Source organism: Gymnoscopelus microlampas (genome assembly GCF_963454915.1).
Source record: "Gymnoscopelus microlampas genome assembly, chromosome: 10".
Taxonomy (NCBI): Eukaryota; Metazoa; Chordata; class Actinopteri; order Myctophiformes; family Myctophidae; genus Gymnoscopelus; species Gymnoscopelus microlampas.
Window position 1 is genome coordinate 36785818 of NC_139947.1, and position 23312 is coordinate 36809129.

At 43.6% G+C, this 23312-nt stretch overlaps 2 protein-coding genes across 6 annotated transcripts in view; one reads left to right on the top strand and one right to left on the bottom strand.

Moving 5' to 3' along the window:
* The window catches only part of mfsd5 (major facilitator superfamily domain containing 5), a 173382-nt gene that overhangs the window by 84526 nt on the left and 65544 nt on the right, over positions 1 to 23312 (bottom strand). The window lies entirely within an intron of this gene.
* Positions 1 to 23312, top strand: part of rarga (retinoic acid receptor gamma a) — a 75153-nt gene that overhangs the window by 48545 nt on the left and 3296 nt on the right. For 3 of the 5 annotated variants that reach the window (XM_084068459.1, XM_084068458.1, XM_084068461.1), the window contains 7 exons: positions 10756 to 10904; positions 12518 to 12659; positions 15959 to 16122; positions 17710 to 17889; positions 18731 to 18935; positions 20746 to 20904; positions 22715 to 23312. The exon at positions 22715 to 23312 is cut by the window's right edge and continues 3296 nt beyond it. In XM_084068459.1, coding sequence (XP_083924585.1) covers positions 10756 to 10904; positions 12518 to 12659; positions 15959 to 16122; positions 17710 to 17889; positions 18731 to 18935; positions 20746 to 20904; positions 22715 to 23094 — 1379 coding nt within the window. In that variant the 3' untranslated portion in view covers positions 23095 to 23312. The remainder of the gene's footprint in view (positions 1 to 10755; positions 10905 to 12517; positions 12660 to 15958; positions 16123 to 17709; positions 17890 to 18730; positions 18936 to 20745; positions 20905 to 22714) is intronic. The other 2 variants (XM_084068460.1, XM_084068462.1) reach the window with 1 other exon arrangement.

A 23312-nucleotide genomic window follows, 5' to 3' on the forward strand; every position in this document is an offset into this window, starting at 1 on the left:
CTTTTTTTTTTTGGCGGGGGGGAAGGAGGGGGGGGGGGTTGCGTGTGTTGCGAGCCCAGGTAATGAGCTTTCTGACAGCTGTTGAAAGGGGCTGCTACCGCTCAGCACCTTTAATGAAAGCATCCCCCCCGCCTGTCAGCACGCACGCAGACACACAAACGTCCTGCACGCACATATACAAACACATGTGCATGTCGCTGGTAGCTATTTATTTTTATTGACAGATTTTAGAGGTACAACAGCACGACAACATGGATGAAAACATAAAAAAAGCCTAAGGCTTTCCATTGTGGTCAGCTAAAAACACCACTAGACAATCACTAAACAACATCAGTGCAACAAACAACAACACAAAAAGGCTGTGCTACACATTCCTTCAGCTCTTGTTCAGCTCTCGTTCATACTTCATTACCATATAAAGTTTTTCTCTTACAGTTTGTGTGTGTGTGTGTGTGTCTGTGTGCGTGCGTGCGTGTGTGTCTGTGTGCGTGCGTGTGCGCGCGCTCACATGTGCATGAGCGTTCTTGGTAATTTCCCGCTTGAAAAGTGAGCGGCGGGTGACTCAGCGCGGTGTGCAATAGAAGCCGCAGTGTTATCCGCGTCAAATAAAATGAGAACAAAGACACATGAAAGCCTGCACCACCACCGAAGGCCAGAGAGAAGTGGTTACGAAAGCCATGACGGAGATCCTGCGGATAAAGGGCGAGTTGGGGTATACGGAAAAGAGGAAGGAAAGGTGGTAGTTTTCTGTGGAACCGCATAGCAGAAGCCACGTAGGGATGTACAGGAAGTGGTAGGCAGTAAACGTGACAAAACAAGGGTTAGAAAGAGAGAGAGAGACAGAGGCGGGCACCTATAGACTCCAATCTAGCCTGACAACGCGGCGTGGGTTCGAGCCTTTGCTCCGTGTCACTACCCATCTCGCTCTCTCCCAGATCTACAAGCTCACAACGCGTCACATCACGTCACATGAGCTTGTTGATCTGCTATTTTGACCAGTTTTTGGAAGGTTTTTGAAAATCTTTACCATGCCCCAAGTAGGGATTGTTTATTAATCGATTATTTTACAAAAAAATATAGAAATAGATGATCAATTATTTATCATAACCGATTAAATCGATTAGCTCAATGAACTGTTGCACCCCTATCGAGAGAGGTAGAGAGGCAGCGAGAGGTAAGGTAGCGAGTGCGGTTCTCTCTGTTTCCTCTATTCATGAGAACTCTCCCTTGTGGGGTGTGTTGGTGGGCTGACTGGTAGCCCAGTGCCCACCCTGTGGTTCCGCAGCCTGTCCCACAGGCACGCCCCACTTCCTTCGCCAACATGTCTTTCAGTCCCACTGTTCCACTGGCCTCTCTCAATCTGCTCCCCTTCTGCCACTGTCGTCTGGCCAGCACCCACCCGTCTTTCACACAGAGCCCTCCGCCATGCACCTCTCTCTCACACACACACACACACACACACACACACACACACACACACACACACAATCTCAGTTCAGTGTGTTTGACTGACAGCAACACGCAAAGCTGACAAACCCCCCCCCCCCAGTCCAGGCTTTGACGGCTGTGTAATGGGTGACATGAAGAGTGGGCACCAAGGAAGAGTGGGAACTGGGCACCTCAATGTTAAATTTGGCTATTTCTTTTCCAAAATGTTAAACAATTATTTGGGAAAATGGTCTGAAATAATGTAAAGTATACATGATTTGATACGTGCACGGTGAATCATTATCAGAACTTCTTGTTTATGCCCAAAATGACGGGTTTAGCCTGGAACTGTGTCATTTTTAGATTTGAGCTAAAAAGCATTATTTTACACTTTGGGCTATTCAAAAATAGCAGATATACAAGCTCATAGCGCGGCACCGAGTGCCGCGCTACGAGCTTGTAGATCTGCTATTTTTTTTTAAATCGTGAAAATGTGTGCAAATCTTCGAATATATATATGTTTAAAGCGAACATTTTTAACTCAAATCTTTGCTTCTGGGGGGTCCCTGGAACAACATATTTTGATGGGTGTCCGCGGCAAATACATATCATTTTGGGGGTTATTGACATGAAAAAGATTGAGCACCACTGATATAGAAACATACGTTTTTTCAGAATACTGTTGAGATTTAGGAGACATGTAGAATCGGCTTCAGGTCTCAATGGGTTAGACCATTTTCCAAATGTTTTATTTTTTAACATTTTGGGAAAAAAGGTGCCCACTCTTCCTGTATCCGTGTACTGAAGGTACACAGAAGAATCCTCAGTGTTCATTTAATTCTGAGTGTACAAATTCAAAGATGATTTTACATATGTGCAAACAGAGACAAAGGCCTCACATGCCAATGCGTGCAGTTGATTCACAGTGATGCATACACGCACATGCGCACGTACTGCGCACGTACACACACACACATACAATACACGCGAGGACATTCTCACACTGCAACGCTGTTACCCAGCGATGAGTAGCGCTGCATTTGCAAATCAAATAGCGTGTCTGTAGAGACTAGGCAGCGCCACTGGCGTCAGTCACATGCAAACACACACACACACACACACACACACACACACACACACACACACACACACACACACACACACACACATTTCCTGAATTTCCCTCCGGGGATCAATAAAGCTTTATCTTATCTTATCTTATCTTACACACATTGAACACACGGATTTGTGCACGCATACCGAAATGCTTGCACAAATGTGTATATTCCTTGCATAGAAACTCCCCCCCCCCCCCACACACACACACACACACACACTCTCACACACACACACACAAAGACACGCTGAAACTCTCAAATGCATACGCTCTCGCATGCCAAGACTAGACTCTGGAACAGTGTCCCACTGAAGATTCAATCACACCCTCAGTCACGTAGACAAAATCTGCAGGCCTATTGTGAAAGAATACTTGTTCCTCTGCCAGCATGTCATATGCTGCTCGGTTAAAAGGAGTGTTGCAACACAAAACACATGAGCCACATAGTCATGCCTGTGTGCTCACGTATATACATTAGAAAACACTCCCATTGACTTCAACATTTTGAAACTTTTGCCTCTATAGCGATTAATGAACTGTTATAAAAAAAAAAGAATAGTGAAAATCGCAGATCTACAAGCGTGTGAGCGCGTAGACGGGCTATTTTCACTGATTTGTTACGCCACCATTGTACAACAGAGCATAAAGTCGATTATAAAACAATCCATTAAAATTCATTCATGTTCATTTGTTGGGGAAAGGGGAAAAAAATGCTTCTCGATTATTTGATTAATCTACATAAGCAAGATTACATCGATTATTGGTTCTAAATATCTTGTATCTAAATATTTTCTATATGTTTTTGGTTAATTGCCCAGCCCTACTGTCAAGTCAAGTGAACAGGCTCGTACACACTGTTGACGCCTTTTCCCTGTGCTGTCAAAACGAATGGCATATATATTCCATATTACGGCGGTGTTGCTTCCTGAAAATAACTGATCTACAGCATTAAAAAAAAAGTAAGCTTATCTAAAGCTGTAGTGTGATTTCTCCTAATTAGCGATTTGTCTACATTTTCTGGGATTTCCATTGCTTTCATATGATCTCAATATGATATATATTCTATTCATGAAATGTGCAATACAGATAGTGTATTATTATTATTAATAATATTATTATCATTCATATTATTATTATCATCATCATTATTATTCGGCTCTGCTCCTGCTCCTCTTGTCTCCTGCTGTTGTATCTGTTGAACCTAAACTGAAGTCAATTGGCCCAGTTGACTTGACCCAGAATTTAATGTAATTGACCTAGTTCAATTGACCTTCAGCTAAAACAGCTATTTCTGTCGTGTGCAGTTACTACATTTCACTTCTAATGAGGTTGCGGAGATGATTGGACTGCAACTTTATTTAGTGCTGTTTGCGTGTCTTTATGTGTGTGTGTGTGTGTGTGTGTGTGTGTGTGTGTGTGCAGTGCATACTGGGTGCGTGTTTGCTAGCTTGCTAGCGTTGCTGTGTGTGTGTGTGTGTGTGTGTGTGTGTGTGTGTGTGTGTGTGTGTGTGGAGTGTGCACGCGTATGTGTTGGCCAGGGGATTAGGCCTGGCCAGTGCAGCTGGACCACTTGTGTACAGAGAGCATGGAGAGAAGGGATTAGGGGGGTAAACTGATACTTAGCAGGAAATGAACAGTGGCTACTGATAACTCAACTATCCACTCCTCTCTTTCCTGCGTCTTCCTCCCCCCTCCGCCCCCGCAAAACACGGCAAACAGCCACCCACCTATCCTCCTCTCCTCTCCTCTCCTCTCATCTCATCGGTCCATCATCGGCCCGCGGGCCTCGGTTGGGTCCAGATTGTCATGCAAATGGGGCCCCCAAGCCTCTGGGCAACTGATAAGGAGGGCCTCTCATTGCACCCAGGCCTTTTGTTTTCTAAACAGCGATGAGCTGAGTTGAGGAGGACTGGGAAAGAGGTATCTGGGGTGTGGGGTGAGGGGGGAGCCTCTCAATGTGAAAGGGTCCTCTCAATGTGGCGCCCTGGGCTAAGTGGCGAGGGGGTATTTGGACAGCGGGGGCTGAATAAGGTGAAGGCTGAGAGGAGGGAAGGGTGGGTGGGGGGCGGCATGGGAGTCATGTTCTATGGCAGGAGTCAGGTTCAACATGTTGATAGATCCTGATGGATTTTCTTCCCCCCCCTCCCCTCCTCCCCGCTGCTGTCCTTCAACTTCTTGAGGAGAATCCCTCCACCCCACCCCACCCCACCCACACCATCTCTCACTCAGTCTTCCATTTAGACACGTTGAGTGTCTGTTTCTCTCGATGGCGCTTGACGATTTTAGTTCCAAGATTCAAGATTTTTTTATCGTTACATCTTTAAATACAAAGTACAAGGTCCTATGTTACATACATAGGACAATATGTACATAGGATGTTACATAATAATAAAGTATTCAATCAATACATAAAAGTAAAGATTTTCTTTGGTTTTGGAACAATGAAAAAACACATAATAAAGCAGGGGTCTTCAACAGGGGGTCCGGGACCCCTAGGGGGTCCTCAGAGCTACTATAGGGGGTCCGCCAAATCTTTGTGTGATAGGATTTCGTTTTTTTTGCATTAACCACTTGAACCCTAGAATTCCTTTTCTGAGGAACATTAGCCAAACATAGCCGATCTACAAGCTCTCAACGCCTCGCGCTGCGAGGCGTTGAGAGCTTGTAGATCGGCTATTTTTGGCAAAGAGGCTATAGGTGTAGAGGGGAAAAAATAGCAGACTAAGTACAAAAAAAAAGCCTTTAATCTGAAACACAATTTTATACAACATAGAGTAGGGGCTCACAACGCTTCATCTCTCTCTCAGCTAGGGGGTCCTTGGCCTGAAAACGTTGAAGACCCCTGTGATAAAGAATAGCAGCAATAGTAAAAGAAAGAGAATAACACAGTATGTACATTGGTCTTGAAGGTGCTATAATGTGCATGGTTATTATCCTACTTGAGGGCTTGTTAGCGTGCGGAGCCTGCATTGTTGGTGTTCGCTGCTGCAGCGTTAAAAAACATGGAGGTTCGTGTCGCACACGTTCGTCGGTTCGTTCGTATAGGGTTCCTGCTCCCCCGGTGACCCCGCTCGCTGCCTCGCTAACATTCTGGCCGCGGAGGAGACACAAGTACCGCTGCAGAAACATTCAGCCGGGCGTATAGACTTCAGGTTCTCCCCGGGAGATTGATTTGCACATTTGGCTCTGGGATTTCTCTTTAAAACTAATGGAAAACATCTTTGCCTCCAGCAAAGGGGGGAAGGCTTTCAAAGTAGTAATTTAAATGTGAATTCGGAGTCGTTGAATATAAAAATGCATATGAAAAACAGATGTCTGAGCAGCAGGCAACAAAATGACAAATGTCTGGCATTTTTCTGTTCCTATCATTAACCACTTTCAACCTGGCGACCCCTGTTTTTGGGGCATGTCATTATAGGCCAAACATTGCCATACGTGTCGAAAATATGTATGGGCGATCTATGATCATGGCCATACATATCAAAACAATGTGTTGTTTGGTGATCTATGAGCTTGTTGATCACCTATTTTTGCTAAATAGGGCTTAAGTGGTTTACCCATTCAATCCGGGAATGCATCTGTGTCATTTTAGATTTTAGCTATAACTATTATTTTATACTTTGGCTATTCAAAAATACCAGATACAAGCTCATAGCGTGGGCTATGTTAGAAAAATCTTGAAATGTTTAGCAAATCTATGAATGTATATATTTTTAAAGGGAAGCTTTTTGACTCAAATCTTCTGCTTCTGGTGGGGTCCCCGGAACAAAATATTTTTTTTAGATGGGGGTCCGCGGCCAAATACATATGATTTTGGGTGTCCTTTACATGAAAAGGTTTGAGTACCACTGACATATGTATAGCAACACACGTTTTTGCAGAGAACGGTTAGGATTTAGAAGACATTTGTAGATTGAATGGGTCAATGAGCCAGTAGCAGTAGGAATAGTAGTGGTGGTCATCTTGGACTTGAACAAGACCTGCCCTCAGTCAGTAGTGACCATGTCCTCCAGTCCACCTCCCCCCTTCTCCTCATTCTCCTCCTCCTCCTCTCGCCCCTTTCTCTGTTTTTTATAAAATTCCTCTTTTTATGCCCCCTTTTTTTTCCCTTCTTTTTGAAGTCAAAACCCTTCCAGCACCCCCTCCCTCCCCTCCATCCCCTCCTCCTTCTTGTAAAAAAAGCCAAGCTGGTGGTTTGTGCCTCAGTCCAGGGTGTGAGAGAGAGAGAGAGAGAGAGAGAGGAGGAGAGGGAGGGCTGTAGGTTAAGTTTAGGCTAGCCTCTCTGTGCTTTCCATTGAAGGTGCTGGAGGCTGGGGGCGAGGGGGGGGGGTTTGGGCAGTAAAAGCTAGAATTTTAGAGCCTCCCTGTTTTTTTTATGATTGGCTTTTTTTTTTACGGGCTGGGGCTACAGCTGGCGGTGTGAATGGCTGCCCAAGGTGACTGAGTCCCAATAAAGTGTGGGCCAGCCGGGCCGGGGCCTCCAATCCAGCCATGGGACCGGCTTTATAGGCCTCCTTACGAGCCTGGGCCTCTATTAAAACCTGGCAGGGCTGCACTGAGGAATTTAGGGCCAGGAAACAAGAGAAAAATAGGGTTTGTGTGTCAGGGGGTGGTGGTGGAGGTGGTGGGGTGCGGAGTTGGGGTGGTGTGTGTGTGTGTGTGTGTGTGTGTGTGTGTGTGTGTGTGTGTGTGTGTGTGTGTGTGTGTGTGTGTGTGTGTGTGTGTGTGTGTGTGTGTGTGTGTGTGTGTGTGTGTGGAGGGGGGGGGGGAGGGTGGTGTTGAAGTTTGAGGGTGACCGAGGGTGAAAGTTGAAAGAAATGCTGTTGGGTAAAGGGGGGGTCAACATGTGTGTCTGAGTGAGAGCGTGTGCAACCCCTGGTGTAGCATGTGTGAGCTGTGTGTGTGTGTGTGTGTGTGTGTGTGTGTGTGTGTGTGTGTGTGTGTGTGTGTGTGTGTGTGTGTGTGTGTGTGTGTGTGTGTGTGTGTGTGTGTGTGTGTGTGTGTGTGTGTGTGTGTGTGTGTCTGTGTGTGTGTGTGTGTGTGTGTTTATGTGCGTGCAGGAGCTTATGTCTCTGGTGGGAAGTATGGAATCCATACGTTGCATAGTTGACTGCCCAAAGGGGCTTATTTGGGTTCCAGCATGGAGCATAATGATGTGTAATGTACTGTAGCGTAGTTAGCGTGTGACTCAGGTTTGTCACTGACGTCACACACAGCCATGTTCTGGGTCCAACAGGAGAGGGAGGGAGCGTGTGTGTGTGTGTGTGTGTGCAGGCCTTTGTTTTGTGAACATACGTGTTCTGTGATTTCTGTGTGTGTGCGTGTGCGTGTGCGTGTGCGTGTGCGTGTGCGTGTGCGTGTGTGTGTGTGTGTGTGTGTGTGTGTGTGTGTGTGTGTGTGTGTGCGCATGCGTGTGTGTGCGGGCACCAGTGGTGGAAAAAGTACTCACATTTTTTACCTAAGTAAAAGTATCAATATTGTAATTTAGAAAAACACTCTGTTACAAGCAAAAGTCCAGTAATCAAAATTGACTTGAGCAAAAGTACAAATGTATTGGCATCAGAATATGCTTGAAGTACCAAAAGTAAAAGTACTCATTGTGCAGAATGCCCCGTTTCACAAGTTGTCATGTGTTTGTGTGTGTGTGTGTGTGTGTGTGTGTGTGTGTGTGTGTGTGTGTGTGTGTGTGTGTGTGTGTGTGTGTGTGTGTGTGTGTGTGTGTGTGTGTGTGTGTGTGTGTGTGTGTGTGCGTTTGTGTTTATTTTGTGAGCATTTGTGTTCTGTGTTTTCTGTGTGTGTGTGTGTGTGTGTGTGTGTGTGTGTGTGTGTGTGTGTGTGTGCGTGCGTCAGACACCAGTCATAGTGAGTCTTTGTCTGTGTGGGTGAGGAATGAGGAAGAGCCAGCTCCTTTGTCCTGCCCTCAGTCAGCCACACACACTCACAGTCAGCTACCTGGCCTTATCAGAGTGCCCTGTCCATCAATCACTCCACCGCTTATCTGTCGAGAAAAGCTATTTGTTTAGTCTCTTCTGTCAATCAATCAATCAATCACCGCCCCTCCTGTTTTCACACAAACACTAATCCCCTTAATCCCCCAAATAGCCACCTGAGTGCTGCCCCCTAAGGGTGAAAGTGCCAAGATGGCAACAGGAGGCTATTGACTCATGTGTGCACTGCAGTGGTGGAAGAAGTACTCAGATTCTTACCCATTAAGACCATTAAGGTTATATCAGTGGTTCTCAAAACCTTTTTATGTCAAGGACCCCCAAAATGATGTATTTGGCCGTGGATCCCCCATCTCAAAATATTTAGTTCCAGGGACCCCCCCAGAAGCAAAGATTTGAGTTACAAATTTTCGCTTTAAAAATATATATGTTCAAAGATTTGCACACATTTTCACGATTTTTCAAATAGCCAAAGAAATCTAAAAATGACACAGATTCTTTCCCGGTCTAAATGGGTTAAGTAAAAGTAACATTGAAACAAATCCTTTGCTACAAGTAAAAAAGCCTGTATTCCACACCACAGTAAAAGTACTAACGTTTTATTTTTTGGTCAAACACTTTTTTAAAGAGCAGATCTACAAGCTCACAACACGTCTCATCGCGACACATCGTGAGCTTGTATTTTCAAATAGCACACAAGTACACAATAGGGCTTTAAGTGGTTAATGTATGTTTTGTAATAATAATTCTAAATCCACAAAGCAATCCACTAAAGCTGTACAAAGAATTGTAGTGGAGTAAAAAGTACAATATTTGCCTGTGATATGTAGAGAAGTAGAAGTATAACATGTTGAAAATGAAAATGAAATGAAAATACTCAAGTAAAGTATTGCGCAAAGATGTACACAGCACTTGGGTAAATGCACTTACAGTTACTTTCCATTGCTGCCTATGTGTATGATACGTGTGTGTGTGTGTGTGTGTGTGTGTGTGTGTGTGTGTGTGTGTGTGTGTGTGTGTGTGTGTGAGTGTGTGCGCGTGCGCGTGCGTGTGTCCATTAAGTGATTGTAAAGGATTAGGCTTATTGCATCACGTATCACACAGTCTGTCCCTCAGGAAAATGTTTTATCGACTGAACGTAACCGTTACTCAACTCAATTTCAGGTCGGTTTCACAAATCAAAATGCAATCGGAAATGGCTGCCGTCAGCTGTCAGCCGCATCTTCGGACATAGGGCTCAGAATGTGCTCAACGCTCCGTGTCGGCTTTGACAAATAAATATTTGACAGTTACAGAGCCTTGCTGCGAGGCGAGTGAATTGAGACTTCCAGCCCAGTTGTCTGCAGTGGTGGAAAAAAGTACTGAAATGTTTTACTTAAGTTAAAGTATCGATACTGCAATGTAAATGTTACAAGTAACAATCCGGAATTAAAAATGTACTTGAGTACAAAAGTATTGGTATCAAAATGTACTTAAAGTACCAAAAGTAAAAGTACTAAAATATTTGAAAATAGCAGATCTACAAGCTCACAACGCGTCGCGATGCGACGCGTTGTGAGCTTGTAGATCGGCTTTTTTCAAATAGCCTAGGTGTAAAATATGCCTATTAGTGGTTAATGTATGTTTTATAATATAGTAATTTATATTTGCAAAGCAACGAGTAACTAAAGTTTTCAAATAATTGTAGTGGAGTAAAAGTACAATATGTGTCTCTGAGTTGTAGTGGAGTAGAAGTAAAAGTACTGAAATTTGGAAACACTCCAGTAAAGTAAAAAAAATACCTCAAAATTGTGCTTAAAGGGGAAATCCACCCATTTTCAATATTTAACTATGTCATTAATATAGCATAAAGGAGTTGTGTGGAAATAAGAAAAAAGTTCCCCCCTTTCTGTGTTGCCTTGAACTGGAGGATTGATTGTGGGTTTAACATTGCAAATTACAACGTGATGACTCATCATGTTGTAATTTGCAATGTTAAACCCACAATCAATCCTCCAGTTCAAGGCAACACAGAAAGGGGGGAACTTTTTTCTTATTTCCACACAACTCCTTTATGCTATATTAATGACATAGTTAAATATTGAAAATGGGTGGATTTCCCCTTTAAGTACCGTACTTGAGTAATCGTACTTAGTCACTTTACACCACTGGACATTTACAGACCCTTGCTGCGAGGCAAGTGAATCGAGATCTCCAGCCATGTTGTCTGACTTGTTCTCTCTTTCTTTCTTTTCTTTCTTTCCTTACTTTCTTTCACCCATATAGCGGTGGAGACCCAGAGCACCAGCTCAGAGGAGATGGTGCCCAGTTCTCCCTCTCCGCCGCCCCCACCTCGCGTCTACAAGCCCTGCTTCGTGTGCCAGGACAAGTCCTCGGGGTACCACTATGGGGTCAGCTCCTGCGAGGGCTGCAAGGTGAGGACAGTCTGGTTTTTATAACCCATTTAGACCGGGGAACGCATCTCTGTGTGTCATTTTTTAGATTTCTTTGTAGCAGATCTACAAGCTCATAGCGCTACGAACTTGTATAGATCTGCAATTCTTTTGAAGATCGCAAATCTTTGAATATATATATATTTTTGAAGCGAATTTTTTTAACTCAAATCTTTGCTTCTGGGGGGTCTCTGGAACTAAATATTTTGAGATGGGGGTCCACGGCCAAATACATATAATTTTGGGGGTTCTTGACATGAAAAAAAGTTTGAGAATCTCTGATTACAGCAACATAAGTTCTCTCAAAATACGGTTAGGATTTAGAAGACATTTGTAGAATCCCCCAGAAGCAAAGATTTGAGTTCAAATGTTTGCTTAAAAAAACATATATATTCAAAGATTTGCACACATTTTCACGATTTTTCAAAATTATAGCAGATATACAAGCTCATAGTGCGCGGCACTCGGTGCCGCGCACTATGAGCTTGTAGATCTGCTATTTTTGAATTGCCCAGAGAAATCTTAAAATGACACAGACGCGGCGTGTGTTCCCGGTCTTAATGGGTTAACTGGGGCCCGCTCTATTTGAAGACCATGAATACTCCCTGGGCAACGAGAGAGAGAGAGAATTACCAGCTACCTGCGTTTGGGTATCAGAATAGCACGGAGAATGTGCCTCGCAGGCAGTTATATTAATCCACTGATCCAGTTGCCTTCCGCAAAAGAGGGTCAGGTAGCGCTTGTTGGACGACGAGAAGACGGATGAAAGACGAGCAGCGGCGGGACAATAAAACACTGATAAGCACGGGATCACAACACAGTCAGTCTCTCTGTCACAACAGTGTGAAGCCCGGGTGTAATACCAGTGACATGATTCATTTCTTCTTCCTGGATTGTGATGGGCGGAGGCGTTTGGGGGATGAATGGAGAGAGAGGATTATTATAAGACGCTGATGATACAGTGCTATTCAATGTACGGTACTGTTTCCAATCGGAATTCAGAATCAAAAGTCTCAGAACCTGAATTCATAACCTAGAATTGGAATTCAGAATCTGTATATTGGCCTAAAGTGCTGTGTGTTCACATACAAGATATTCAAGTTGGTTCATTAAAGGGATAGTTCACCCCCAAAATGACATTTTTTTTATCGATTAGTCACCCCCATGGAGACTTGAATTCATGGATATTTTTTTGTTTTTGTCGCATTCCTAAGCCAATAATTTGATGACCGACAGCGGTTCCGGTATAGGAGACCCAAAGAGTGTCCTTTTGTCTCCTATACCGGAACCGCTGCCTATACCGGCCCACTGGTCATCAAATTATTGGCTTAGGAATGAGACAAAAACAAAAAAATATCCATGAATTCAAGTCTTCATGGGGTGACTAATTGATAGAAAAAAAGTATATATTTTTGGTGAACTATCCCTTTAATCAAAAAAAAGAAAAAGAAAAAATGTTTCAAGGATTTCAGTCTACAACTTATTCTCTCTCTCTCTCTCTCTCTCTCTCTCTCTCTCTCTCTCTCCTATCTCTCTCTCTCCCCTTTAATCTCTCTCCTCCTACGTCTGGTTCTCCCTCCTCTCGACTACTCCAGGGTTTTTTCCGCCGCAGCATCCAGAAGAACATGGTGTACACCTGCCACCGAGACAAGAACTGTCAGATCAACAAGGTCACGCGCAACCGCTGCCAGTACTGCAGGTTGCAGAAGTGCTTCGAGGTCGGCATGTCCAAGGAGGGTGAGTGTGTGCTGAGAGGACGCAAAAGCCTCTGGAGAGACGGCCCCAAGACTCACTTATATGCACCATACACACACACACACTCACATGTTTGTATTACTGTATTTGTGAGGACATCAACACTTTAGGATAGCCATGTTATGAATGCCATTTAAAAATAATAATTGCCATTCTTAACCGTAAGCCTAAAGCCGAAAAACAGCAGATCTACAAGCTCACAACGCGTCGCGCTGCGACGCGTTGTGAGCTTATAGATCGGCTGTTTTTCGGTGCATGACACTGACGCGCAACTAAGTATAAAGATACTGTGTTCAACTCTAATTCCAATCCCTAAACCTAACCTCTAAGACACCTAAATGTCTAATTCTGACCTGAATGTTTTACTAATTGTAAACGCATCTCTAAAAATCGTTATTTTAACTATAAAACAACCATTTGTCTTGTGAGGACCAGGAAAACGGTCCTCACAATGTATATTTCTTCAAATTCTACTATACTTGGTCCTCTCAAGTATGTTAATACACACACACACACACACACACACACACACACACACACACACACACACACACACACACACACACACACACACACACACGCACACACATACATAGGCACTCCCGCTCATATATGATGACACAAGTTCTAAATGTCACTCGCTGAATTGAGGTTGCCGGCGCTTAATATCTCACAATTCCCAGAGACGTTAAAGGGACGATAATGTACCTTGGAAAAAAAAAAGGCAAGAGGAGATATCTTGAAATGTAGGTCATGGTGAAACCCCCCCGTGGCCCAGATCTGATTGTTTTTCCACGTTTATATCAGCAAAGTGAAAAGATAAAGAGGGAGGGGAAAAAAAAAAGAAAAAGGGACATTTCATGTGGGTCACATCATTGTCACGTTCCCCCCAGAGGTTGATCTGTTACATCCCAGACAGAGAGCTCAGGAGAGACAGAGCAGCAGAGAAAGAGAGAGAGAGAGAGAGAAGCCAGCTTTATACTTGGTCGCACGACCGCGTCGCAGGCCCGTAAATAGCCGATCTACAAGCTCAACCGCGCTGTCTCATCCGCGACGTGCTGAGAGCTTGTAGGTCGGCTGTTTTCGGTCACGCCGTTGTTTCGACGGAGCATAAATTAGGCGAGAGAGAGAGAGAGAGGGAGAGAGAGAGAGAGAGAGGGAGAGAGAGAGAGGGGGAGAGAGAGAGAGAGAGAGAGAGAGAGAGAGAGAGAGAGAGAGAGAGAGAGAGAGAGAGAGAGAGAGAGAGAGAGAGAGAGAGAGAGAGAGAGAGAGAGAGAGAGAGAGAGAGAGAGAGAGAGAGAGAGAGAGAGAGAGAGAGAGAGAGAGAGCAGATGATGATGATGAGCCTATAGCTGGGTGGTGTTCGGTTGGGAGAGGCTGGGCACTGTACCAGTCATATGACTAATCGCCTCATGGCATGATTCTGATATCCTGTTTCTTCACACTACCTCAGCACCCCCACCCACCCCCCTGGGCCGGGTGCACACAGACACTCGATTCATTCATAATAAAGCCATCAGATCTAGGGGGTGGAGTTGGAGGCGGGGGAGAGTTTTGGACATAAAAAAATAATAGTCAGAGACAAAGATTACGTTATAACCCATTGAGACCTGAAGCCGATTCTACATGTCTCCTAAATCTCAACAGTATTCTTAAAAACGTTTGTTTCTATATCAGTGGTGCTCAATCTTTTTCATGTCAAGGACCCCCAAAATGATATGTATTTGGCCGCGGACCCCCATCAAAATATTTTGTTCCAGGGACCCCCAGAAGTGAAGATTTGAGTTAAAAATGTTCGCTTTAAAAATATATATATTAAGAAGATTTGCACACATTTTCACGTTTTTTCAAAAATAGCAGATCTACAAGCTCGTAGCGCGGCACTCGGTGCCGCGCTTATGAGCTATTTTTGAATAGCCCAAAGTGAAAAATAATGCTTTTTAGCTCAAATCTAAAAATGACACAGTTCCAGGTCAGGCCCTAATGTCACTTGACTCTTCGCGCGAGAGAGAGAAAGAGTGTGCGTGCGTGTGTGTGTGCGTGCGTGCGTGCGTGCGTGCGCGCGCACGCGGGCGGGCAAGTCTCTTTTGCCTGTTACCGAGCCCATGGGACATGCATGTGGGTGTAATGTTTGTGTGGGATGTGTGTTAAGGCCGGGATCACATTGTACCTCTGCTATTACTGGATATCCTGAGAGGAAGGAAAGAAAGGGAGGGAGAGAGAGAGAGAGAGAGGCAGAGAGCACAGAGGGCTGGGTTGGGTTGGGTTTATGTGCACCACCGCGGTCAAACTGAATGGAGAGATGGACGAAGGAAGAGTGCACACGATAAGAGGGAGATAGCTGGTGTCAGCACCGTGCTAAAGGAAATGGTTTGATAACGCCGTCAAGGGCAACACCAGTAGCAGCGAGCTCTGGTTTCTACCAGCGAGCACAACATGTACCGGACAGTGGTGAAAGGCACAGGGCACGAGGGCAGGGGGATCTGTCAACTGAACCGACCACATGAACCTCCCAGCGTCCCTGTTCTGGGGAGGGCGAACATTCGGCGGAAATAGCTAAGTAGCTCACAACGCGTCACAATGCGACACCTAAAAAGCAGAGGGCCTACTACAATATACCTCCAGTCAACTAAGAATTAGGGTTTAAGCGGGTAAATATACAAAAAAACTTGGCAATTGACAATTTTATTCAACCTTAATCGTTCTTATTCTTTTTTTTTTTGGGCCAACTTTGCCCTTTTTTCTCCCAATTTAGTTGTTATGCCAATTCCCAAATTCCCCACACGCTTGTGTGTAATCTTGTCACTGCTGACCCCTACTGGTGGTGTCTGTGGACTGGTTGGTCCAAGAAGGGATGTTATTGAAACCCCACGTCTCTTCCTTGTGAATGAATTCACCTGCTGCGTCTTTTCAGCCGAGGAGCTGAAAAGACGTCCGGTAGGATGTAGCATATGTGCGGAGGAACACCACCCTATTCCTCAAAGTTCAACGCTCCCGCTGACAGGTGCCCTTGAGCAACCTGTTGAAGCTGCTGGTGCAGCGACAAAGATAGCCCTCCGCAAAAACGTGGCCAATTGTGCTAGTGTGTAGACGGCCAAGTCGGAAGCACTGTAGAGGCTTTAAAACCACCTAGTCTCCCCTAAAAGATTCTTCAATTAAAATGCGCAATGTTCCTCTCTTTATGCATCCTAACCCGGCCCCATCACAATGACCTTTTCAGTGGAGACACAAAGACTACAGATTTCTTTAACACGTGGCTTTCTTCCTCTGCTCTCTCTCAGCGGTACGCAACGATCGAAACAAGAAGAAGAAAGACGTGAAGGAGGAGGTGGTGCTTCCAGAGAGCTACGAGCTCAGCGGCGAGCTGGAGGAGCTGGTCAACAAAGTCAGCAAAGCCCACCAAGAGACCTTCCCCTCCCTCTGTCAGCTGGGAAAATACACCACCGTAAGCCACGCACATGCACGCACACACACTCACTCACCCACACACACATGTTTGTATTACTATACTTGTGAGGACATCAACACTTTAGGACAGCCATGTTATGAATGCCATTTAAAAATAATGATTGCCATTTTTAACCGTAAGCCTAAAGCCGAAAAACAGCAGATCTACAAGCTCACTACGCGTCGCGCTGCGACGCGTTGTGAGCTTATAGATCAGCTGTTTTTCGGTGCATGACACTGGCGCGCAACTAAGTATGAATCATGTTTAACTCTAATTCCAATCCCTAAACCTAACCTCTAAGACACCTAAATGTCTAATCCTGACCTGAATGTTTTTCTAATTGTGAACGTATCTCTAAAACACATTTTTTTAACTATAAAACAACCACTTGTCTTGTGAGGACCAGGAAAACGGTCCAATGTATATTTCTTCAAATTCTACTATACTTGGTCCTCGCAAGTATAGTAATACAACACACACACACACACACACACACACACACACACACACACACACACACACACACACACACACACGTATGTGTGTGTGTGTGTGTGTGTGTCTGTGTGTGTGTGTGTGGCGCAAAATTCTCCATGGTATAGTGATGTCCATGGTTTCTAAATCGCATGCAAAGACGTAAATTCACCGTAGCTTTTTCAACATAGCAGTGGCTTAACTAATTCAGTTCCCCATTAAGCCATCTGTGTGGCCTCTGCATGATTGATGTAAAATGTAAATGTGCTTTCCCCCTTGATTGATGTAATATGTAAATGTGTTGCAAGTCGTGGACAGACACAGACACACCCTTCATGCAAACAGCGTTACACACCACCTCTGTCACAACATGCCGATCCGTATGTCTGTGTGTTTGTGTGTATACTTGTATTACTGTACTTGCAAGGGCCTTTGCAAGCTCTGTACTTGCAAGACATTCTGAGGACATTTTTTTGTGGTCCTCACAAGAGAAATGGAAATGGCTGTTAAAACATTTTTTTTTATAGTTATGCTTACAATTAGGAAAAGATTCACGTTGGGATTAGTATTAGGCATTTAGAGCAGGGGTCTTCAACGTTTTCAGGCCAAGGACGTCAAGGAAGATGTGAAGCAGGGACCCCCTCTATTTTGTATAAAATTGTATTTCAGATTAAACTTTTCTTTTTTTTTACTTGGTCTGCTCTTTTTTCCTTATACACCTACACCTTTTTGCCAAAAATAGCAGATCTACAAGCTCACAACGCCTCGCAGCGCGAGGCGTTGTGAGCTTGTAGATCTGCTATTTTCGGCTAATGTTCCCCTCAGAAAAGGGATGCTAGGGTTCAAGTGGTTAATGAGAAAAAATAAAAAATCATATCACACAAAGATTTGGCGGACCCCCTGTAGTAACTCTGAGGACCCCCTAGGGGTCCCGGACCCCCCGTTGAAGACCCCTGATTTAGAGATTTTAGGGGTTGGGGTTTGAGATATTATTAATAGAAGATTTACACCTGTGTGTGTGTGTGTGTGTGTGTGTGTGTGTGTGTGTGTGTGTGTGCGTGTGCGTGTGCGTGCGTGCGTGCGTGTGTGTGTGTGTTTTGTGTCATGGAGCAGAACTCCAGCTCAGATCATCGTGTCCAGCTGGACCTGGGGCTATGGGACAAGTTCAGCGAGCTCTCTACCAAGTGCATCATCAAGATTGTGGAATTTGCCAAGCGGCTGCCCGGCTTCACCACCCTGACCATAGCTGACCAGATCACTCTGCTTAAATCGGCCTGTCTGGACATACTGGTATGGAAAAACGTCTTTTAGTCTCTTTTTCTTTCTCACCTTGTTGACTAGTAGTGTTGATTTTGACAGCAAATTTTGATCCAGTTTTGGTCATAGTCTTTTGGATTAAATTCCTTTTAGTTTTAGTCACATTTTAGTCACCTGAAATGTTTTACTGTTAGTCTAGTTTTAGTCGACTAAATATCATAAGATTATAGTCGACTAAATCTGCAGTTGATTTAGTCGACTAAAATGTTTTTTGGCAGGCCTTGATGGCGTCGTAATGGCTGATTTTACACTTGGCTGCATGCTGAAAATAGGCGATCTACAAGCTCACAACTGCGACGCGTTGTGAGCTTGTATATCGCCTATTTTCAGAGTGCAACACCAGAGCGCAACCAAGCATAAAATGACTTAGTTAGTTAGTTCTACTGGATCTATTCTCCACTAGATCCCTCACTAACATTTTAGTCTAGTTTTTATTTGTTGACGAAATTGTCAATATATTAAGTCATAGTTTTAGTCATCTTAGCCTAGTTTTTATTTCGTTTTTCCTCATAGTTTTAGTCGACGAAATCAACACTGTTGACTAGTCCAATGTCTTAGAAAGGTAACAGCTAAGCATAACCTGTGCATTCTCACATGAGGGAACACTGACATTCAGTGGTGAATGCTGGTAGTGCAGGAGAGTTTGACTCAATAATAGTGCACACAATTAGGCAAATTCTACCTCAAAGAGTAAATGTATCAGTCTTTCTTGTTTTGCTATTTACAATATTTTGATGTTGCGTAATGTCCTTCTGTAGCACCTAATGGGCATTCCCTGATTTTCTTTTTTGCAAAATTCTCTGTCACCTAATAGATGCTGAGAATCTGCACACGCTACACCCCAGAACAGGACACCATGACCTTCTCAGACGGCCTGACTCTGAACCGGACCCAGATGCACAATGCCGGCTTCGGGCCACTCACAGACCTGGTGTTTGCCTTCGCCGGCCAGCTTCTGCCCCTGGAGATGGACGACACAGAAACTGGCCTCCTCAGCGCCATCTGCCTCATCTGTGGAGGTACTGCAGCCCGGCAGGGTTAAATCATTTATCTTAGTTTAAATGACAAGGCCGGCATAATTCAAATATTTTCTTATTGCCAACCAAGCCTACGAAAAGATCGTAGAACAGAAAAACACATTTACACAAGTTTGGTCCATCTAGCCAACACCAGAATATTGCTCATATCCAGAAGTCACAGTTTGTCCAAAAACTGTTAAAGTAAGCCACAAAGTTGTACCGTTGCTTTGGTCAGCATAATTCATAATTGCAATGAACATGAACATTTTTTTTCTTTCAATCGCTGTTTCCCGGACATGCAAATCTCCTTCTTTTCACTCCAGTCATCCTGAAAGGTAGACTGAAAAAGCAATCGGTGTCACTTCATAAAGTTGTTCCAGGAAACAGTACAATGCCTGTGCTCATTGCAATGATGAATTATGCTGAGCGAAGCAACAGTGCAGCTCTGGGACCTGTTTTAACTGTTTTGTTTTAACAATGGAGTTCAATATGACTTCCTGATATGAGCTACTTATGGTTTTGGCAAGGCAGACCGCTACTTATATAACCTTTATTTAACCAGTAAAAATACATTGAGGTCTCTTTTAAAAGTATGCACTGGCCAAGAGGCAGAATATTACACAGGTTCACTGGCGTACAGTACATAGCGACAGCAGGACAAAACTCTACAAAAAAACGTAGTAACTGCTCCAGTGAGAGTCAGTGAAGTTTAAAAGTGTTGAGAAGCTGACAAAGTAAATGTGAAATGTAAAAAACGACAATAAAACACAAACATCAAATACCTGTAAGTAGGAGAAACATGTATTTTTTTGTTGTTGTTGTTGTTGGTCCTGTAGTAGGCTAAGTTGACGATAAGAAAACATTTTAATTACGCCGGCCTTACCCTTTATCGACTTTAGCCCTACATACTTAGTTGACCGGGGTCCCCTATGGCTCTATACTAGGTCCGCACCCCCCCCCCCCAAACTCCAAATCTCTTCGCTGAAAATTGCTTATCTACATGCTCACAACGTGTCACGTTGCGATATGTTGTGCTCTAGTAGATCTGCTATTTTCGCCTAATGTTCACTGCCCAGATTCAGAATAGGTACGCTACTAGGGTTCAAGTGGTTCATGTCGTTACACGTCTGTGTTTGTGTGGTAAGAATCTGATTGTCACATTACTGAGATGGAATTGACGCAAGCCATTGAAACCCACAGAAAATGGCTTTCTGTGAATAATAGATTTGCAACATTTCCTTTTTCACATGGCTTTCTTAGAAAAATAGATTTGCAATATTTCCTTGTTCACATGGCTTTCTTAGAATAATCCATTTTCAACATTTCCTTTTTCACATGGCTTTCTTAGAATAATCCATTTTCAACATTTCCTTTTTCACATGGCTTTCTTAGAATAATCCATTTTCAACATTTCCTTTTTCACATGGCTTTCTTAGAATAATACATTTTCAACATTTCCTTTTTTACATGGCTTTCTTAGAATATTAGATTCGCAACATTTCCCTTTTCACATGGCTGTCTGTGAATAATACATTTTCAACATTTCCTTTTTCACATGGCTGTCTGTGAATAATAGATTTGCAACATTTCCCTTTTCTATGTTCCGTTTCCCTGTGTAGTTCTTACTGTATAACCTCATGTGTGGCCAGTAATATGTTATTGTATTGTGTATATCAGTGGTTCTCAAAGGACCCCCAGGGGTCCTTGAGTTGGTTTCAGGGGGGCCCCAGCACACACACACACACACACACACACACACACACACACACACACGTGTGTAAAACCATGTATGCGGTTCTCCTCCTCACAGACCGCATGGATCTGGAAGAGCCGCAGAAGGTGGATAAGTTGCAGGAACCTCTTCTCGAGGCCCTGAAGATATACGCCCGCCGCCGGCGCCCCAACAAACCTCACATGTTCCCTCGCATGCTGATGAAGGTCACCGACCTCAGGGGCATCAGCACCAAAGGTCTGTATGATGATGCCTTCATGTTGGTGTTATTAGGCTGCATGGAAGAGGAATTAATCACTTAAGCCCTCAACTAACCTCAATCAACCCATTAAGACCTGGAGTGTGTCACTTTAAATTTCTTTGGCTATTCAACAATAGCAGATATACAAGCTGTAGAAGAGCTTGTAGATCTGCTATTTTTTGAAAAATGTGTGCAAATATTTGAATATATATATATATTTTTTTTTTATAAAAAAATAAAAAAAAACTTTTGTAGAATCGGAAACTGCAGGTCTTAATAGGTTAAGCCCTATTTTGTAGATCTTCTATTTTTTTTAAGAAAAGGAAAAAATAAATAAATATATATATATATATATATATATATATATATATATGGAGCAATGAAACTAACGTAGTATACTTTAAGTTCTTATTTATTGGTATCACTTTTTAATAATAAATGTCCAATAATCATTCAAACATTCAAATTCTAGTCTTTGGGAATTATTTGGAGGCCCACTTGCAATACCTTCGCCGCCCACCAGTGGTCCCCGGCCCACAGGTTGAGAATCACTGCTTAATCTTATTTAGGGTTTAATCATCCTTCCCATCTTAAAATTCAATGCAACACACAGTAATGTATAGAGCAATAAAAGAGCTGAATAGTCTTCCATCGCAATTCAGATTTTTATATCAGGATATTAAGGAAATATATCATGGAGTTTGCTTTTTGATTAAGGCTAACATACTGTACATTGTTTGATGTGTCTTGGGTGTTTGGGACTGTAGACTGTAGATTATATTGTAAGGTAAAATATGAAATTGTAACAATTTTTGTTGCTTGAGGTATCATTAAGATGTGTTATGAGGTATTACACCGTATAATTGAGATTGATGTTTAAACATTTACTTGTATTTTAAGTTTTTAACTGTCTTTGATTGATTGATTGAATATTTTATTAGACAAAAATGCAAAACAGTACAGTCAAACACTTGGTCTAAAAGGATAACGCCAAAAAAGTCCTTGCGGCCTTGTTTCCATTGGGGTCCTTTGTATTCATCAACATATAAAAAATAACACAAACATTCAATATCATCTCAAATATAAAGCACTATATATACAGAGTAGAACAAATCTGATACTGTCATGTACTGCAATGTGTTTTTATGTTACTTAATGTCATTTTTTTGTGTGGGCCCCAGGAAGAGTACCTGCTGCTATTGTAGTAGCTAATGGCAGTGTTAATTTTGACAGCAAATTTTGATTTAGTTTTAGTCATAGTCTTTTGAATAAAATTCCATTTAATTTTAGTCACATTTTAGTCATCTGAAATGTCTTTTTGTCTAGTTTTAGTCGACTAAATATCATAAGATTATAGTCGACTAAATGTACAGTTGATTTAGTCGACTAAAATGTATTTTGGCGGTGCCTTGATGGCGTCGTAATGGCTGATTTTACACTTGGTTGCATGCTGAAAATAGCCGATCTACAAGCTCACAACGCGTCGCAGCGTTGTGAGCTTGTAGATCTGCTATTTTCAGAGCACATCACCTGAGCACGACCAAGCATAAAATTAGTCCCTCCCTAACATTTTAGTCTAGTTTTTATTTGTTGACGAAATTGTCAATATTTAGTCATCAGTTTTAGTCATCTTAGCTTAGTTTTTATTTCGTTTTTATTTAATTTTCGTCAGTGAAAAAAGGTAGTCGCCGAACATTTCACGCCATAGTTCTAGTCGACGAAATCAACACTAGCTAACGGGGATCCAAATAAACAATAAACAACAATGTGGTTAATCGTGTCTCTTCTCCCTTGGGTGTCGATCAGGGGCGGAGAGAGCCATCACCCTGAAGATGGAGATCCCCGGCCCCATGCCTCCTCTGATCCGGGAGATGCTGGAGAACCCCGAGGCCTTCGAGGACCAGACGGAGAGCAATCAGAGCTCGCCGCCGCCCCCTCCCCCTCCCCCGCCACCCCCCTCCTCCGCGCCGCCGCCCGTCATGAAGCAGGAGGCGGACGACGAGGACGACAGCTGGGCCACGGAGAACGGCAGCGAGCCCAGCCCGGAGGAGGAGGAGGACGAGGACGACGACAACGATCGGGGCGACGACGATCGGGACAGGGCCTCGGACAGTGACGGCGAGGGCTGGGGCGTCCTGGACGCCATCGACAGCGCCAGGAAGAGTCACGCGGGGAGGGCGCAGTGAGGAGGAGGAGGAGGAGTTAAAGCATCCTGGTTAAAACGTTGTTGCGGTGCACATACACATGTACTACACCACACTTCATACTCCATATACAGTACATTATTGTTGCTGTCGGGTCGAGAAACCGTCGTATCTTGAGATTTCAACTTTTTATGTTGTTGTTTTCTTTTTTGTAAATGAACAGAAAGGTAGCGAAAGCAAGCCGATCTACAAGCTCAACA